At 37.5% G+C, this 18400-nt stretch overlaps 1 protein-coding gene across 4 annotated transcripts; it reads right to left on the bottom strand.

The window, feature by feature from the left end:
- Positions 1 to 168: 168 nt before the first annotated feature.
- Positions 169 to 12001, bottom strand: xpc (xeroderma pigmentosum, complementation group C). 4 transcript variants are annotated; one of them, XM_051903755.1, is made up of 16 exons: positions 11892 to 12001; positions 11666 to 11782; positions 10846 to 11112; positions 10597 to 10705; positions 10348 to 10432; positions 8304 to 8461; positions 7333 to 7453; positions 6142 to 6234; positions 5273 to 6049; positions 4580 to 4740; positions 3069 to 3150; positions 2867 to 2998; positions 2595 to 2764; positions 1091 to 1181; positions 875 to 968; positions 659 to 768 (listed from the first exon to the last, which is right to left on the bottom strand). In XM_051903755.1, the coding sequence occupies exons 1-15, from the start codon at positions 11896 to 11898 to the stop codon at positions 966 to 968; spliced, it is 2373 nt and encodes a 790-aa protein (XP_051759715.1). In that variant the 5' UTR covers positions 11899 to 12001; the 3' UTR covers positions 659 to 768; positions 875 to 965. The 4 variants fall into 4 exon arrangements, with proteins under 4 accessions (XP_051759713.1, XP_051759714.1, XP_051759715.1 ...); XM_051903756.1 differs by having other exon boundaries at positions 1091 to 1178; XM_051903753.1 differs by lacking the exon at positions 1091 to 1181 and having other exon boundaries at positions 169 to 768; positions 11892 to 11996.
- Positions 12002 to 18400: the final 6399 nt, after the last annotated feature.

The following is an 18400-nucleotide window of genomic DNA, read 5'->3' as shown; positions in this document are numbered from 1 at the left end:
ACCGTATAACCAGTTGGAAAGAGACTTCCAAATGAAAATTGTTTTCCCAATTATCAGCTAAACATACTATTCTGTGCACAACCAGTTCAGCAGGTGGCACTTACAAAGAGTGAAAGACTCTACACAATGCCCAGACCTGTTCCGAACTCATTCACAGACACAAAAAGCTGCAACAAACAATTTGTTTATTTGCATGTTTTTTTTTTTCAACAGCATGTTCTATAAAAATATGTATTTTGATAGAAAAAGAAATGTAGACACAGAAAAGATGACTAAACATAAACAAATGCTTGACATCTTCAAAATCCCCCTGCGTATGCACCTTACTGCGATTATAAAAAGGTCAAGGATAGTAAATTACAGTGGCTCACAGTTAGAGATAATATATGCTTTTAAATGCAGAAAAAAAAAAACATTTAAAAGAAAGACAAGAAAGGTAATAAAGAGCCGCTTTAGTCACACTTTTTCAAAAGGGAAGAGGTGTTTCTGCTCTCCACGTTTTTCTCGTTTACTTACACGCCTTACAATCTTTTCCTCTTGTTCCTCTTGCCTGTTCTGTGGCCATGAACTAGCCAAAGAGGGTGGGGCTGACTGAGCCCCAACCTCTTCTTCATCTGAGGACAGTCCTTCAGCCCCGCCTTCTTTCCCTTGCTTAAGCCCCGTCCCTGATGCGAGCCCCTGTTGCCCATAGCGACGCTTTAGCCTCTCTTTTATCAACAGGCCTTTGACCAGCAGGGTCCAGTTAGCAACTGCACGCTTCTCACGTTTCTGTTAAAAGATTCAAACAGTGATGTCAGCATAATATTTACAAAACACAACTGTTGTGAAAGACCAAGATCTATGATACAAAAAAAAAAAAAAAAAATCAACATACCTCTTGTTCTTTCTTCTGTTGAATATCTTGCTCATTTTCCCAGGCTGCTTTCAGGATTTCTTGGTGTTCTTCACAGACAATATAGCCATCGTTACTGAAACACATTGATTCAATCAAATCAGATTGTACAAAAAACACATGCATACATTTATATGTATTATATGTATCATACAGACAGACACAAAATTTATCCATATTATATTTTTATTCTTTTACCATGTATGAAATGAATGGAACAAGAACTGCCCATTTCTTACAGGTGTGTCCTAACCAGATGTGAAACATTTCCACATTGAATGCGAAACTGCTGTGAAACATAACACAATCACAGCTAATCAGCACTGCATTACAATTCGCCTACTGTGTGTCCCAAAACATAGTATATTGAAATGAGTATCTCAAAGGTAACCAGATAATCTAAATGCAGATCCATGCACACTCTAATATTGCCCATATTCATTGCAAACACAGTACATGTGTGAGACTGACGGTTAAAGGTGCAATATGTAATATTTTCTGTACACTAGAGGCCTATTCAAAACAAAAGGCGTAGCTTGATGACGGCAAGTTTGAGCACGGAATCTTGGGACATGTGGTTTTCACCTCAATGGCCAGTGGAAAAGAACTGGGATATGAATCAGGAAGAAATCATGTTTATGGATGTGATCATTAACGTTACTGTAGAATGAAGCAGAGCAGGACCGAGTGTTGTGGGAGTTGAACGGGACCGCTGGAGCGATTGCGCAACACACGCCTCGCGAGCAGCGGAACTTTTATTATGCCACAGTCGCCGGCGCTGCTTCCGCTTTTCCGGTCATGAGTATAAGGTAACGCAGCTCTTTTTATTATATTTGATACATTTGAGTGTGTTGAAAATGTTATAACGTTACTCTGTGCGTTCGCTCGGCGGCTGCTGCTGTGAGACACTTGTTGCACACTGCAGTAAGCTAGATCGATTTTAGAATATCATATTAAATGCTGGATGTCTTGTGTTGATAAATGGCATGGAATTAATTTTAAAACGCATTGTATGATGGAGAAAATACTGCATTACTGTTACTAAAAATAAAATCTGATTATGCTATGTTAGCTACTTGACAAATAGTGTTTTTCTCGGAGGCATGGTAAAGCATGGTACTCACAAAAAAAAAATTAGATTTAAACAATAAGACTAAACATGTTAAGCTATATAACAATAATTAGTTTTCTGTCTATAAATATATCAAAACAGTTGTTCCCTTGCCTATTAAAACATGTAAATATTAAAGCGTCTTCTTTGGTGTTTCCATGGTTTCTACAAAATAAAACCGGAAACTGAGGATTAACGCGGGTATGACGCAATTGACAGGTGACTCCTCACACGTCCCGGAGCATTGGTTAAAATTGCAATTTTCTCACGATTTACAAATAGTTGCAAACATATGGGATATTGTAAGTACTCAAGTGAACAAAATATATAACACTGGCCTAGTGGTTTTGGATATTTTACTGCAAAACTCTTACATATTGCACCTTTAAGTAGAGAGGATTAGATAATAGGGTTTGAGTGATTAATAATCAATATTCAACATAAACAGAAACGAGTGACAAAAAGTTCAAGTGTTCTGTCACTCAGTTGTGGCTGGATAGGACAAAACATTTACATAGAAGAGACAGCTTTTATCATATTTCGCCTGGTTGGGACATGTTGTTACAAACACATAAATACATACAAACTTACACTGCATGTGCAAATCCACAATGGTAATCAAAACCAGTCACTGCTGCAGCACAGTCTATGTTCAGTTTTCGAGCAACTCTGTGCAGATTTGGCAAATGCAGGTGAACACATCCTACTGGTAACATGCACGATTTAAACATGTACACATTCCCGAACTCATTACGTGGTACCTGAAACACACAAATTCAGATTAGAACTCCAGCAAAGAACAGATCAGTATATCTTAAGCAATTATGTTCTTAAACTTTACAAAAAAAATTATCCAAACTCACTTTGCCATCAACGGCGATCGGAGGCTGGTACTCTTCAGTTTGCCAGACTCCAAAAAGAGCCAGATCTTTGACACCTTTCTGCTCGGACATCATCCTGGCCTTACGAGAACGGTTGGAAAAACCAACCACCATCTGACATAAAGCACTTAATATTAAATTAGCTTTAAAAACAAGAACATGTTAAATCATGATCAGAACAGACCTTGTATGGCTCTTCTCCTAGTCGAACTGTTCTTGCTTCCTTCAGCCAGGTATCTCTAGAATGGAGCGTCTGCACACAGTCTCTGAAAATAAATAAACACCATTAACAATTTCTATTTGTTGTAGTGTCTCAGATGTGGGGAAACAGGAAATATGGCAACAAAAAATAGAAAAGAATGTATGTATAGACTTAGATCACCTTTGCTCTCATCTGATGTTCACTTAAAGTGTTATTGTTAACTAAAACAAACTATATAAAATAGTTTTTGGTCATTAAAATAAATCTAAAATAAAATAAAAAAAACTTATAAATTAAAGCTATATAAAAATAAAAAAATAAAAATGACAAAATACTAAAACTTAAATGAAAATAAACTGAAAATATAAAATGTAGGAAAAAAATTAAGAATTCAATTCAATATGAATAAATCTATAATTTATACATTATAATTTTATACATTCATTATAGCGTTGTGATGCCTAAATTCACTTGTAGCATTTAAAATGTTTGATTTTATATTTTAGTGTTTTATTTAATTTATTTAGATAAAATAGTATAGAGTTTAATCAAAGTCCCTTTCAAGGAAAGTCATTTCACTCGATATTTTGGGCATCCAAGATCAAGGCTGTATCCGGAATTGCATTATTCTATACTATATAGTATATAATATGCAAAAAAGAAAATTGTCTAAATTCACAGTACTCATAAAAGTGTAGGCAACAAATAACTGGATGACCTACTACTTCCAGCAAGCTTCTGAAGTGTGCATATGGCAGTGAAGGGACACAACTGATGCTGGTAGGTCACATGATGATGACAACATGGCGAAAGTAGTAGCACATCTGGATTACATTCATGCTACACACATTCATACTATACAGAACATACTTTTTTAGCAGTTGTGAAGTAATTACTTATTCAAAATAAGTACCTATTTAAGAGAGTATGCGATTTCGGACACAGCCCAGTCTACCTGAATTGGGAAATCCTGAAAACTCAAAAACTGCTTGCCAAACTTACATTTAACTAACATTTCAAATCAGCAACAAAATCCGACATGAACTGTAGATGTTGTTTCTTATGCTCAAATAGTGTTAAAAGAGCTTATTTTTCAGGCTAGACCAGCCAATGCGCATGTCCTAAGCGCGCGCCTCAGAACACTGACTGTTTCTATAGCACCCAGAGCTTCTGTTGGCAGCTGCAGTGATGCAATGACTTTACCAATTGGCAATTGGCTCATTTATTTAGAAGGCATGACTTATTAAGTAATACGAGGGCACCATCTTTGTATATCTATCTAAAGTCTTTGGTTTGATATCAGCCATTTACTGGTTATTGGTCATAACATAATAATTAGTGGTTTATCTGCATAAATATATTTAATAATTCAAACATTATGCTTTTTTCTAAAGCAGATTTACAAAAGGAATATTCATCCATCTTTCATGTTGTACATTATTATGTTGTTATACCTACATTCACTTGTAGCATACAAAATATATGGGGTTTACCGTGAATAAACTGGTTCTCCTCTGCAGTACCCCAGGACGGCGGCTGTAGGGGGGTAGAGGGCCTCGTATTTAAGCAGGTGCCTCTTTAGCGCGTACAGTGGATGGTTCTTATATTCTGCGATGGATGTCGGCAATGGCTTGTCCAGTAACTTTGCCTGCATCTGGTAATAAGGAGCACAGGTGAGTAGGAATGTTAGTGTGTACACTACCGTTCAAAAGTTTGGGGGTGGTAAGATTTTGAAGAATCTCTTATGCTCACCAAGGCTGCATTCATTTGATCAAAAATACAGTAAAACAGTAATATTATTACAATTTAAAAATAACAGTTTTCTATTTTAAAATCTAATTTATTACTCCAGTCTTCAGTGTCACATGATCCTTCAGAAATTATTCTAATATGCCGATTTGGTGCTCGCGAAACATTTCTTATTATTATCAATGTTAAAAACAGTTTTTTTTGTTTTGTTTTTTTGGAAACTGATACACTTTTTTCAGAATTTTTTGATTAGAAATTTCAAAAGAACAGAATTTATTTAAAATAGAAATCTTTTGTAACATTATAATTGTCTATACTTTCAATTTTGCTCAATTTAATGCATTCTTACTTAATTAAAAAAACAAAACAAAAAAAACAACAACAACTTACTGACCGCAAACTTTTGATCACAAATGTAAGTGAGAGTGCAAACGTACCTCCTGATCCTCCTTCTGTCCTCGTTCAGTATCTGGAGACTTGTAGATCTCCATAGTCTCTTCCCACCATTCAGAGTCGACGCGCCGGCGCCGTGATGACGTCAGCCACGTGGGGTCATACCTGCTGCTAAGATCTTTCAGGTACCCCTCGTCATCCACGCCCACCACGTAAGTGATCGGTTGAGTCGCCTGATCGGAGCAGAGCTGCAGTTGGCCAACTCCTTGATCCACATCAACACACACCCACCTCCCGGTACTTTCCAAATAAACCTCCAACCACTCATCCGCCCCTTTCCCCTCTTTTCTTTTACGTCTTTGTTTCTTCACCACTTTCTCTTCCTCCTCATCATCATCATCTTCTTCTTCTTCATCACTTCTCTCCTCCTGTTTGACCACGCTCGACCTCTGAGAAGCCCCACCTTTGCCTTTAAACTTTGCCTTTCTGCATACTTTCATGGGCCCGTCGGAGTCTTCACTGTCATCCTCATTGGGTGGCTGAAACTCCTCATCACTCTGCTCCTCCTCCTCGCTGCTGACTTCTTTGTATGACACTTTTGAAGCTACACTTCTTCTTCTGCTGTTTTTGGGTTTCAGGCCCCCTGCTGCCTCTTTCTCTGCTGCTTCCTCTTTCTTTTTCTTTCTCTTTCCTCCTCTTTCCTCTTTTGCTGCAGCAGTCGCTGATGACGGGCGTTTGGATCCAGGGGATATCTTAGGCTTTGGGGACGGTTTCTCTGATTGATCTTTCTCTGGAGAGCTCTTGGTAGGTGTGGTCTTGCTCTAAAAGCAAGAAAAAATGCTCAGTCCATCAAAAAACAAAGAAGGAATTTTAACAAGCAAAAGAAACAAAATAAGAATCCAAAAAAAGTTACTTTGGTAGCAGGTGGTGGCTTCAGAGGAAGAGGTTGCAAGGACAGCACCAACCGACAGTAGAGTCGCAATGACCGCAGGACCAATAAGAAGAGCTACAGAAAGTGACATCACAGATCAGAACCAAACTCAGTTAAACACCAAAGCACTACCATTCAAAGTTTGGGGTCAACCTTTCTGAAAGAAATGAAAATTTTTATTCAGCAAAAATATGAAGCAGCACAAATGTTTTCGACATTGATTATAGTAAGAAATGTTTCTTGACCACCAAATCAGCATATTAGAATGATTTCTGAAGGATCATGTGACACTGAAGACTGGCTATTAAATTATATCTTACAACAAATTAAAATAGAAAACAGTTTATTTTAAATCGCAATAATATTTAAAGGATTAGTTCACTTTCATATTAAAATTTCCTAATAATTTACTCACCCTCATGTCATCCAAGATGTCCATGTCCTTCTTTCTTCAGTCGAAAAGAAATTAAGGTTTTTGATGAAAACATTCCAGGATTATTCTCCTTATAGTGGACTTCAACTGGCCCCAAACGGTTGAAGGTCAAAATGACAGTTTCAGTGCAGCTTCAAAGGGCTTTAAATGATACCAGACGAGGAATAAGGGTCTTATCTAGCAAAACGATCTGTCAGTTTCTAAAAAAAAAAAAAAAAAGTATATGCTTTATAAACACAAATAATCGCCACACAAGTGCTTCCGCCAGACCGCCTTCCATATTCTTCAAAAAGCTTACACTGTATGTCCTACACCTTCCCTATTCAAATTACAGAACGAACGCGGCGCCTGGTATCATTTAAAGCCCTTTGAAGCTGCTCTGAAACCTTCAACCGTTTGTGGTCAATTGAAGTCCGCTAAAAGGCGAATAATCCTGGAATGTTTTAATCAAAAACCTTAATTTCTTTTCGACTGAAGAAAGAAAGACACGGACATCTTGGATGACATGGGGGTAAGTAAATTATAAGGAAATTTTAATATGAAAGTGAACTAATCCTTTAACAATATTATTGTTAATCAAATAAATGCAGCCTTGGTAAGCATAACTTTTTGCTTTTTTCAAAAACATAAAAAAATTACCAACCCCAAACTTTTGAACAGTAATGTACCTTTTATCTTACATACATGTTTTTTGCTTAATTCATCTGCTATGAGGTCAAGGTAAGTAAGATCTCTCTCACATAGGTCATCTCCTCATGGTCCCTTGCTGATAAACAGCCAATTCGTTTTTCTAGCACCGTCCTTAACTCCACTCCCTTCTCCTCAGGTAAGGTGGGGTTTAATGTGAACGTCACTTGAAACCTGGGAGGGGGTCACACAACAAAAATGATTAATTTACACACACAACACAGTCAGAGATTATTGATACAATATTTGCATATAGCACAGGAATAGTTGATAAAATTTGCATCTTTTGCAGAGGCACATTTTCGTGGCTTAATGTAAACTGTGTATATAAAATCAGATAGCAATCTGATTATTTAAGGGCCTGTTTACACCTGGTCACTTCATAGATTTTTTAAGATAGGATGGCTGTCCAATTTGTTTCCATTTACACTTGGCCACATAAATGTGTCTCCACAAAATGAATATAAGTCCTATCTTCGATTCCTGCACAAAATGCAAATTTAACAGAGTTCACGTCAACAAAAGCAACAGATATGAGCTGCATTTTATTTATCATCTGCTAATTTCAAGATCAGAGATCACAGCAGGAAAGAGAGCAGCATCAGCAATGGTAAGATAATTTAGTCTCACTACTTTTATTTACATTTACACCTGGTCTTTTTATGATCGGATAGTAGTTCTGTCAAATTGATTAATCGTGATTAATCACATCTAACATAAAAGTTTGTGTTTACACTCGTATAGTTCAAACCTGTATGACTTTTTCTTCTTTGGAACACAAAATAAGATTTTTTTTTAAAAATGATGGTAACCAAACAACATTTGAGCCTACTGACTTCCATTGAATGGACAAATACTGAGACATTTCTCAAAATATCTTCTTTTATGTTCAACAAAAGAAAGAAAGTCATACAAGTTTGGAATGACATGAGGGTAAGTAAATGATGATATTTTCATTTTTGGGTGTAATATGCCTTTAAATGACCAAGTGTAATACTCCCTCAAGAAGGCAAATCAGGCTTACCATTTGAGAAGCCCCTCCAGGAAGCCAGTGTTTATGCGTTTTATAGCAACTGTGGTAAAGTGGGCAGGCAGTATTGACAAGGCAACAGCCAACAGGTCAGGCTCACAGGCGAGTCTGTTTCGAAACAAACCGCCAGCCAATAAGCAAAGCAAATGAACCTGTTTGACAGAGTAAATAAGAAATCATACACCAGTACAATACAAGTAATTAAAAAAAGCCAAAAAACGAATAAAGTGAGTTCATATTATACATTACTACTACATATTATTGCTATAAACTTATATTATGTTTAGGGCTGTCGATTTAACGTGTTATTTTAATTAATTAGTTATGGAAAAATAACGTGTTAAAATAATTTAACGCATCTATAGCACCTGCCCTGCCCCAGACCTATGTAGTTCATCTTACATTTCATACAGTTGATTGGTGATGAACTGATGCAGGCCAAAAACTCACTGTGTGATGTAGCCTAATGCAGTTAGAATGGCCTAAAATTCAAGATATCAGGGCAAAAATTGAATTTTTGTCTCTTATATAGGCCTATATGATATGATATAGTATTAGTTAAGCAATACCAATGTCACACGAGTAACGAGCGCAATATCACACCAGTGCAGTTTTTAATCACGAATAGCACAAGTGCAAATGTGATATTTATTGAACTGTTGTGTAAAATCAATAAGTTAATGTTGTGATATATTTTACACGCAATATTGTCTGTTTTTGCTCAATTTTTCCAAAGAAAATATTACCTATAAAGCCAGAGCAAACTTTTGTGCATCTCACAGTGGTGTTTCGTTTCTGAATGAGTCCACTTTTGAGGGAATCAATCGGGTAAACCAATGATTCAATTGCCCATTCATAAAGAGAGGCATTAGGTGTGTTCGACTTGAAGCGGCTCTGCACAGACCGTTTGGTGTATGACATCAAAGTACCGTGAGAGCGATTAGAGAGCAAACGGCTCCGTATGCTTTCAAATCGCTCTTGCGGTACTTTGATGTCATACACCGATCGGTCTGTGCAGCGGCGCCTCAAGTCGAACACACCTATTTACTTCGTTCCTGAATCAATCAGCCATTTGAACAAATCGAATGAATGACTCAATGACTAACTTATTTAGACATTTACTGCACCTACTGGAAGTTTTAGTTTCTTATTTAGAGTATCATTTCATATTTCGGGAAGAGTTTGCCCATTAAATTCTGTTTATTTACGTTTACTCACCCTTGTGTCGTTTCAAACCTGTATAACTTTCTTTTGCAAAACATAAAAGATATTTTGTAGAATGCTGGTTTGGTCTGTAAATATATCTAAATACCAATTCAGATGCAGCTTCTGTGTAATAAATTATATGTTGAAACAAATAAAATATTTATTTTTAAAACTATTTTTTGTAATGTCTATTTGATGATTTTCTCATTTAACACAATAATGACTTTAAATCATCTTTTGGTGGTAATTTCTGAGCCAGATTTGATATGCGATTCATTTTATGATTAATTAGATTTTAAAAAATGTAATCGCTTGACAGCCCTAATTATATTATATTTATTATATTATATTATGCAAAAAAGTGGGATCAGTAAGATTTTTTTCTGAAAGAAATTAATACTTTTATTCAGCAAGGATCCAAAATAAAGACATTTATAATGTTACAAAAGATTTTTTTTCAAATAAATACTGCTCTTTCGAACTTTCTATTTATCAAAGAATCACGGTTTCCACAAAATATTAAGCATCATGTGACACTGAAGACTGGAGGAAAGGCTACTAAAAATTCAGCTTTGCCATCACAGGAATATATTACATTTAAATATTAAAATAGAAAAAAATTGCTTTAATTTTCTCTCCATTTGTAATAACATTTAACAATATTACTATTGTAGTGATTTTTTTTTTTTTTAATATTTGAAATAAATGATGACCTTGATGAGCATAAGACTTCTTTCAAAAATGTTAAAGAAAAAATCTTTTCAATCCTAAACTTTTGAATGGTAACATGTATTTAGTTAAAAGACTAAAACAGAAAAACACACACACATACCTTGTGGGTATCCACCACCAGTTCCTTGTTAAATCGTTTCATCATTCGACGCAGATAAGTTTCAAACTCTTCTTTCCTTTTCTCCCTGGAAACAGTTGTCATAGTGTTTAGGATTTTCCTTTTAATCTTTCTGACCATCACAGCTCCTTTTATGAATGTCACTGCAACTATCTTGTAGACATTTACCACACAAAAGAATTTCATCACTTAGCAATCTGCCAATTATTAAACTCTCTCTCACACACTCACTTCCTCTGCCTCTTGCGAGCCATGTCTGGAGTCTCGATCTCAATCTCCACAGGTTTTGACACAACTGCTAATTCTGCCGAGTCCACGGGACCCAGCGGTTCTGCCATCTCTGAGAAAGCACACAGTTCAAAACATCAGTGTGTACGAGTGCTGAAAAACACACCAACTTAGAACACTCACTGATATTGAAATACATAAATATATACAATCTAAACAAATATCAGTGATTCACAAAATGAGACTATGTACCTTCCACTTCCTCCCATTCCTCCTCATCTTCACTCTCCTCCTCTTCTTCTTCTTCTTCTTTGACTTGTTTTGATGGTGATGAGTGCTCTGTGAACATGGAGCTCATCTCCTCACTGTGGTCACTCACGTCCTCTGGCTCTTCTGTTTTAACTTTACTGTCTCGGAAATACTTGCTTGTCCTCTCGTCAGAGGCATCTTTGACCTTTTTGGACACACGAGACGTCACCCTGGAGTTTTTGCGGTTCTTTTTGTCCAGCATACCATTTTCTGAAACAGACAAACAGGATATGGATGCAGAACAAAGATGTATTAGAGAGCATCATTCATTTATTACATCATCATTCAGGATGTTGAATGTATTTGATTGACAGGTTGACATTTCAATCTCTATTTTAACACTGTGTGTTTGTCTAAAATGTTCTTGTTTTTTGTTTTACTCTTACATTCTGCTTTCTAAATACTGGACAGAAATCTTGGACAGAGTATTAAGACCGACCAAAAAGCACTCCCAAATATGTATGCTGGACACGCCCACACTCATATATTGGTGACACATTAAATCAAATGACAAGAAGAAGGGCTTAATTTGAAATGCATCTGTTAAAAACAAGTAACGCAAGAGAACTCGAGCGAGAGTGGCTGTACACCTGCATACTGCAGCTGTCTGCATCAGCCGTGCACTAAATTCAAACTATTACAGTTCATTCATTTAACTGTCTAACTGCAATACTGCCTTTTAACTACTCGGCGAATAGTTTTGATCCCAAGTTTGAGACAAAGTACATTTTTATGGAGCGCAGATATATCTCTATACAGATACCTTTGTTTTTTTGTGTTTTGGATGCCGGTTTGTTCTTTGCAATCTGCTTCGGTTTCTTTGTGTCCGTTTTCTGCTGTGTCTCTTTTCTCTTTGCCATTTGCTGTTGCTGTTCGCGGACTGTCTCAGGACAAATGAAACACGCATTCAGAGAAACAGAGATAGATTACACGTCAAATTGTGTAATGTAACCTGAAGACCACTGTTACCTAACACAATCACCTCCCACCTTTCATAACACCGAAAGCATGCACTTTGCTTGCAGGAGATCCGAAAATACGTCACATCCGCCTCTACTAACGTTGTATAATTGTAATGTGGTGATCTAAACGCTAGGAGGGGATGTTGCACAAACTTCTTTTTTCGTTATCAAGGTGTTAAAGGGATAGTTCACCCCAAAATAAAAAATGTTGGCATCATTTACTAAGCCTCAAGTTGTTCCAAACCTGTATGAATTTCTTTCTTCTGCTGAACACAAAGGAAGATATTTTTAAGAATGTCTGTAACCAAACAGTTGATAGACCCCATTGACTTCCATAGTATTTTTTTTCCATACTATGGAAGTCAATGGGGCCTATCAACTCTTTGGTTACAGACATTCTTCAAAATATCTGTGTGTGTGTTCAGCAGAAGAAAGAATTTCATACAGGTTCGAAACAACTTGAGGGATTCTAATTTTTCATTTTTGGGTGAACTATCCCTTTAATCATCATAGCATTAATATCTTCTAGCTTGATGACAATGATTTATATGGTTCTGTCCATAGTCTAGAAAACCGCTGTGTTTAGCACTAGGATAGTGTTTTTTAAAAACCACAATCCCGTTTTATTGATCAATAAATAAACACACATAGACAATTGTACAGTTATTATTTTATTATTTGAATGTTTTCCATTAAGCTTAGGAAGATTTGATCTGTGATGAACACTAATCAGTGTGCGGTTTCAATCACAGAATTCATACAGATGATCATATTTATGATGTGGTGTGATAATAGCTTGCCATAGAACAGGACTACTGTTAATAATATACAATTCTGTTTATTTATATTCAAAATTGCTGCTGTTTGTATTATATAGGACATTAACCTCATTCAGTCAAGTTCATTAACATTTGGGCTTGACTTTGTGTGTGTGTACGTCTATGTGTATGTACCTGATGGTGCTGATGCAAATGAACAGCTGTTTTAGCATCACTTGGCAGCAGATGTCCAGCCAGTGTGTGTGTGTGTGTGTGTGTGTGTGTGAGAGAGAGAGAGACTTCAGAGAACCGTCTGTGGACTTGATTGGCAGAGCAGAATCAGATATTCTCGCTGCAGCCAGCCAGACTCAATGGGCATCTGTGCCCGGGCCGATGCCAGGACAGGTGTATGTGTGTCACATGATTGGCATAGAAAGAGTGGTACTTGGCACCAATACTCTATGACGACACAGTCCCCCAGCCCTGCATGGCTTCCATCCCTATATGAGTCCTGAGCATTCTCAGATAGGAATAAAAAGCCATACGGGGCAAAGAGGAACGAAAGAGATCTCTTTCAGACATTTACACACAATAATTCCATCTAATATCTATGCCAATACACAGAAAACGTGATTCTTGGTTTTATGTTGAAGCGCGACATCCAGTGGACGTGTCCGGTATTACAAGTTTGCCGTGCTCTTAAATCGCACTGCAATAGTCGTCACCACTACCGTTGTGACCATTACAGGACAATCTTTCCGATACAGCATTGACAAAAATAACGTCATATCCCTAAACTTTAAAAAATAGCGCTAGATTTTACCCGCTGGAGCTAAAATGTCCACGCCAAAGTGTGAGGAAAAAACGCATTTTTTTGTGAATGAAATAATTCACATTTCCCTTATTGTAGCCAAACCGATGCCTTTTAAGGTCGATGGTATCAATAGACACATTTAGTAGGTATAACACGGATCTCCGGCACATGCACCTGTTGTCCAGTCATTGCGATGTCTGAGAGTAAAAACGTGAAAACGCTGGCGAGTATTTTCTCTCCATCCGTGCACGCGCAACAGGAGGAGCACAAACCGACGAGACTCTCTGCATAGAAAAAAACTTGTAAAATAACAGGTTAAGCAAAACTATAAATCTTTGTGAAGGTCGAGCTATGTTCTCCAGCATCTGACGCGCAGTTCGGTGCGTAAAAACTAGCAGCGCAAATCGTCACCATGTCATACATGACATTAGGATGACCAACGCATGATGATGAAATGACTGGAAACGTCCGTGTGACATTCTTGCAACATTACTGTTCACTACATACTGATAGGCTAATATGGCAAGCCAGATTAACATTTATTCATGATAAAAAAATGTTTTTTTTTTGTTTTGTTTTTATCTCACTTGTTACAGTTGATTTTTACCTAGGCTAATTAGCCTAAATATTATTAATAAAACTAATTGACTTTAAATGTAATACTAATAAAACATTACTAGTAGGACTGAAATGCTACTAGTAACTGGGATATATACTATTGGTAATAGTATTTTAGGTTTTTTGTAAAACTGGACTAGATAGGGATAGTAGTAGGCTAACTAAAAATACTACTAGAACATAATGAATATGTAAAACTATAAAACTGGAATAGGTACCATCATCAATTGAATTACACACTAGTTGGAAAAGAATAGTTGATATATGAACAACAGATCCTCATTGGTTTCAAATACCTTCAAAAATTTTGTAATTTCTTAAAAATGACAATGGAATAGTATTTGGCACTATTTGGATTGTGACTAATACCAAAGGAATAATTACTAGAGACTAATTGAATATCAGAATGTGGCTAGTAGCCTATCTAATGAAAAGTGAAATTAGTCATATTTAATAGAAAACAGTACTGCCTATTATAGATAACTAGTAGGCTAAATTTAAAAAAAAAAATGTATCAACGATATAAAAATAAATAGGCTACTAGTTATTTTTACGGCATAAATGTTAAAATTGCGTGCCATACTATACCTCCTTTTCTGTTTTAACAGTTCGACGTAGCCTCATTTTACATGAGTTTTGCCCTGTAAGAGATAAGTGAGTCAGACAGAGATAGACAGAAAAGCCCTTGATCGATAATATCAGTGACCGGATGAGAGGAGCCATGGCGCAGCAGTCTGACAGGAGAGAGAGATGATGAACGGCGAAAGTCTGTCCGGCTGCTCCAGACTCCGGAGGAGAGAAGTCTGCGATATAGCAGCGGTTGAGGTGAAAAGTTAGCGGAACGGCATTCCTCATTCCAAAGCATGGATCGGAACATGTCATCCCGACCCAAATGCCCGTGTTTCCAGCTCCAGTGCCTCATTCGGATGATCATGAATAGGTATCGGTATTAGCGACTGTGAGCCAGCAGGTGGATGTCGCCTCGCCCAATCAGAGTCCCGGTTTCACGGGGCACAGCAGCGTCAGTCAGTCAGTCAGCCAGCCGGTCGGAGTTTGAGCAGCGTTGTGCAGCTGTGCGCTCCTCCATTCACTCTCGCGCAGACAGAGGCGAGGGGGCCGCCGCGAGGAGGGGTGGGGAAGCGGACAGGCCCCCTCCCCTGTACCCCGGACGACCAATGGCAGTGGAGCAGCTAGAACAGAAAGGACATCATACCTGAGCACGAGACCAACCTCCGTGCGCGCGGGGGATTTTCCCCCCTCATCTGTTAGAGAAGCGCGAGTGTTAATAAAGGGCTGCGGTCGCTGAATAGGGCCTTTTTTAACCCTCTTTTCAAATACCGCCAGAAAGCAGTTTCTTTCTGCCTCTAATAGTACAGGAGAGACATTGGAGTGGGAGAGCAATAAAATATGTGTGTGGCTACTCTACCTTCATCTTGCTCCTTCATTCTAATGAACAACTCACCAGGACATCCTGCACTTGCTCTGTCTCTCTCCCTCTCCCTCTTTACTCTCTCTCCAATCTGTGTGTATGTGGTTCCCCTTTTTATACTTTGTCGGGCGTCCGTTCCTGATGGTTGTCCTAACAACACACTGTAGACTCAGACCCTTGAGACAAAAGACAGCTCCAAGTGTCTACGGAGAGAAGAAGAAGAAGAAAAAACCTTCCACAGCCATTTAGAGGGTTCACTGCCCCCCTTCTCTTCTCCAGCACATTCCACAGCGTTTCCTCGCGCCCTCTCTCCCCTTGCCCCTCCACTGCTGTCTCCCCCGAGCCAAACGGGGCATATCACGGTGGAACGGAGAGGGAGAAAGATGGGGTCGAAGGCGTTTTTTGGAGGCAAAGGGTTTTTCTTCTTCAGGCGATAGCCTAGCCATTCGAGGCAAATGTCAAATGATGTCACTCTTCTTCCATCGGCTGCATGTTGTTTTTGTTGTTTTGCATTGTGCCCGTAGAAGAAAAATAATTATGTTGGCACTGAGGCAGGAAGAGGTTGCCTTGTACTTCCACTGCCAATTGGGATAAACCTGATGGTTTTTTTGTTTGTTTGTTTTTTCAAGTGAGTGGTCTTGTGGTCTTAGAGGGCACACAAAATCTGCGCTTGAGTGACAGACTGTTTAAAAAAAAAAAGAATTGTTGAGAAAAGTAAACAAAGGTAACATGCATATTAGGAATCATAACAAACTAACTTTTAAATTTAACTGAATTTATTTAAATGTATTATGCTCAATTAACACCACATATTTTAGTAATAATTATTAGATATGTTTTGAATTAAGTAAACTCCTATTAAGAAGAAAACATCTTGTAATGAACAAACAAAAACAAAAAAAGAGAAAATTCTGTCATTCTCACAGTTTCTTTCTTCTGCAGAACACAAAGGAAGATATAAGATATGCTAACACTTTACAATAAGGTTTCATTTATTAACATTAGGTGAACATTAGAATGAACAATAGTTCTACAGCATTTATTAATCTTATACATTATTAAAATCAAAAGCTGTATTTGTTAACATTAGTTAATGCACTTTGAACTAACATAAAGAAACAATGAACAGGTATGTATTTGTATTGACTAATGTTAACAAAGAATAATGAATACTGTTACAAATGTATTGTTAGGTAATGTTAGTTAATACATTAACTAATGTTAATAATTGAGACCTTATTGTAAAGTGTACTGAAGATAAAAGAAGAATGTTGGTAACCAAACAGTTTTGGTGTCCACTGACTTCCACTGTATGGACAGAAAAAAGACATTTCTCAAAAGTCTAAATATCTTTTATGCAGAAGAACGAAAAGTCATACAGGTTTGGAACAACATGAGTGTGGGTAAATGAGTTTTCTTTTTGGGGTGAACTATCCCTTTAATTAAAATGACGAGTTCCTACCATCACCACACATGAAAAACACTAAATGGCAACAAAAATAACAACAATAGCATGAGGCCTGGAAACTGCGAAAAATAATTCCCAATGCATGCTAGGAGCTCACAAACCCTAAACAAATCAAAAATATTCTCCAATAGGAAACTTTGTTTAGACAACTCTGTTAGGCTATAGTTGGATCAACACTGGGGGAATATTATTGGTCAAACATGTGTTTTATACAGATTCAAAGTCATTCATTAATATTAGCAATTCAAAAAGCCCTGTAATATGGATAAATGTGACTCCTTTTTATAATAATCCCAAAAGAACTCAGCAAACACAACAAATGTTAACACTTTAGGATAATTCGATGAAGTTAGAACTTACAGCAGGTGTAAAAAAAACATTAAAAAAACACCTGGACTAGGAATAAGTGTACAATTTGTGCTAGTATATAATTTTTGATGAACATTCAGTTTGGTAAAGAAGCCTCGAGTATAAAAAAAAAAAACAGGTAATTGTGAATTTTAAAGTATGAAATTTGAAATTGTAAGGTAAAATTGTGAGATATAAAATCACAATTATAAGATACTATCTTTCATTTATTTATTTTTTTAAATAAAAGCAGGTTATCTCTGTGATATCTATGTGAAATATCACACCCAAGACACACTCGTAATAAAGACTTGGATAAAAGAGCCGAGACGCAATTGTGTATCTCTTTATGGATAATAGTGAGAATAGTTTAAGATGTTTCATGCTTGAAAGACCCTGAATTCATTCTGCCAAAGAATGCAGGTGTTTGAATCATTTGTGAGTGTTCAAACAAACCTGAAGAAATGCAAGTGGAAGCAATTGCGTGGAAGGACAAGGCTCAGTAATAGCCGTATTTACAGAGTGCTGACCAGTAATTTGGTATCTGTCGGTTTACCAGGCAGAGGAGTGTGGCTTCTCTTGTGGAAAACACTACCTGAGTTTCACAGCGGAAAGTTGGGCACACCTGCATGTGCGATTAGACGGAGGGATTGTGCGAACAGCAGCGTCGGCCGTTGGAACAAAAAGAGGGACAGGAAAATCATGAGAGTCATCTGGTCTGCAGCGAGGCTCCCCGTCAGAATTCCACGCTCAGCTCTCTGGACGCCGCACCAGCACAACGACACAATGAACTGCATAATCAACTGGGATTTACCTAACAAAGAACAGCCCGCCACACATGGGCACACATGCACGCACACACCAGGGAACAGACACGCATGGCACCTGAAACACACTCGCTCAAACACAAACACACAAACACATGCACAGCTGAAATAAGCATCTACTCACAGTTTTAGAACCACTGAATCAGCAGCTAGACCAGTGCCAGTAGTAAATGAGAACACAACCGCACACGACTACACAACATACTCACACTTACACGCTTTAATTAGTGACTGTGATGTGATTTATTTACGTAATTTTAAGTGTAGAGCTCTG

This window comes from Ctenopharyngodon idella, chromosome 8, assembly GCF_019924925.1.
Source record: "Ctenopharyngodon idella isolate HZGC_01 chromosome 8, HZGC01, whole genome shotgun sequence".
Classification (NCBI taxonomy): Eukaryota; Metazoa; Chordata; class Actinopteri; order Cypriniformes; family Xenocyprididae; genus Ctenopharyngodon; species Ctenopharyngodon idella.
Note: the sequence above shows the minus strand (reverse complement) of the source record. Positions and strands in the feature narration are given on the sequence as shown.

Coding starts and splice junctions, on each gene's coding strand:
- xpc (XM_051903753.1), bottom strand. Junction 7,454..8,303: donor CTGGAGGGGCTTCTCAAATG/GTAAGCCTGATT, acceptor ACCCCCTCCCAG/GTTTCAAGTGACGTTCACAT. Junction 2,765..2,866: donor CGATCGCCGTTGATGGCAAA/GTGAGTTTGGAT, acceptor TGTGTGTTTCAG/GTACCACGTAATGAGTTCGG.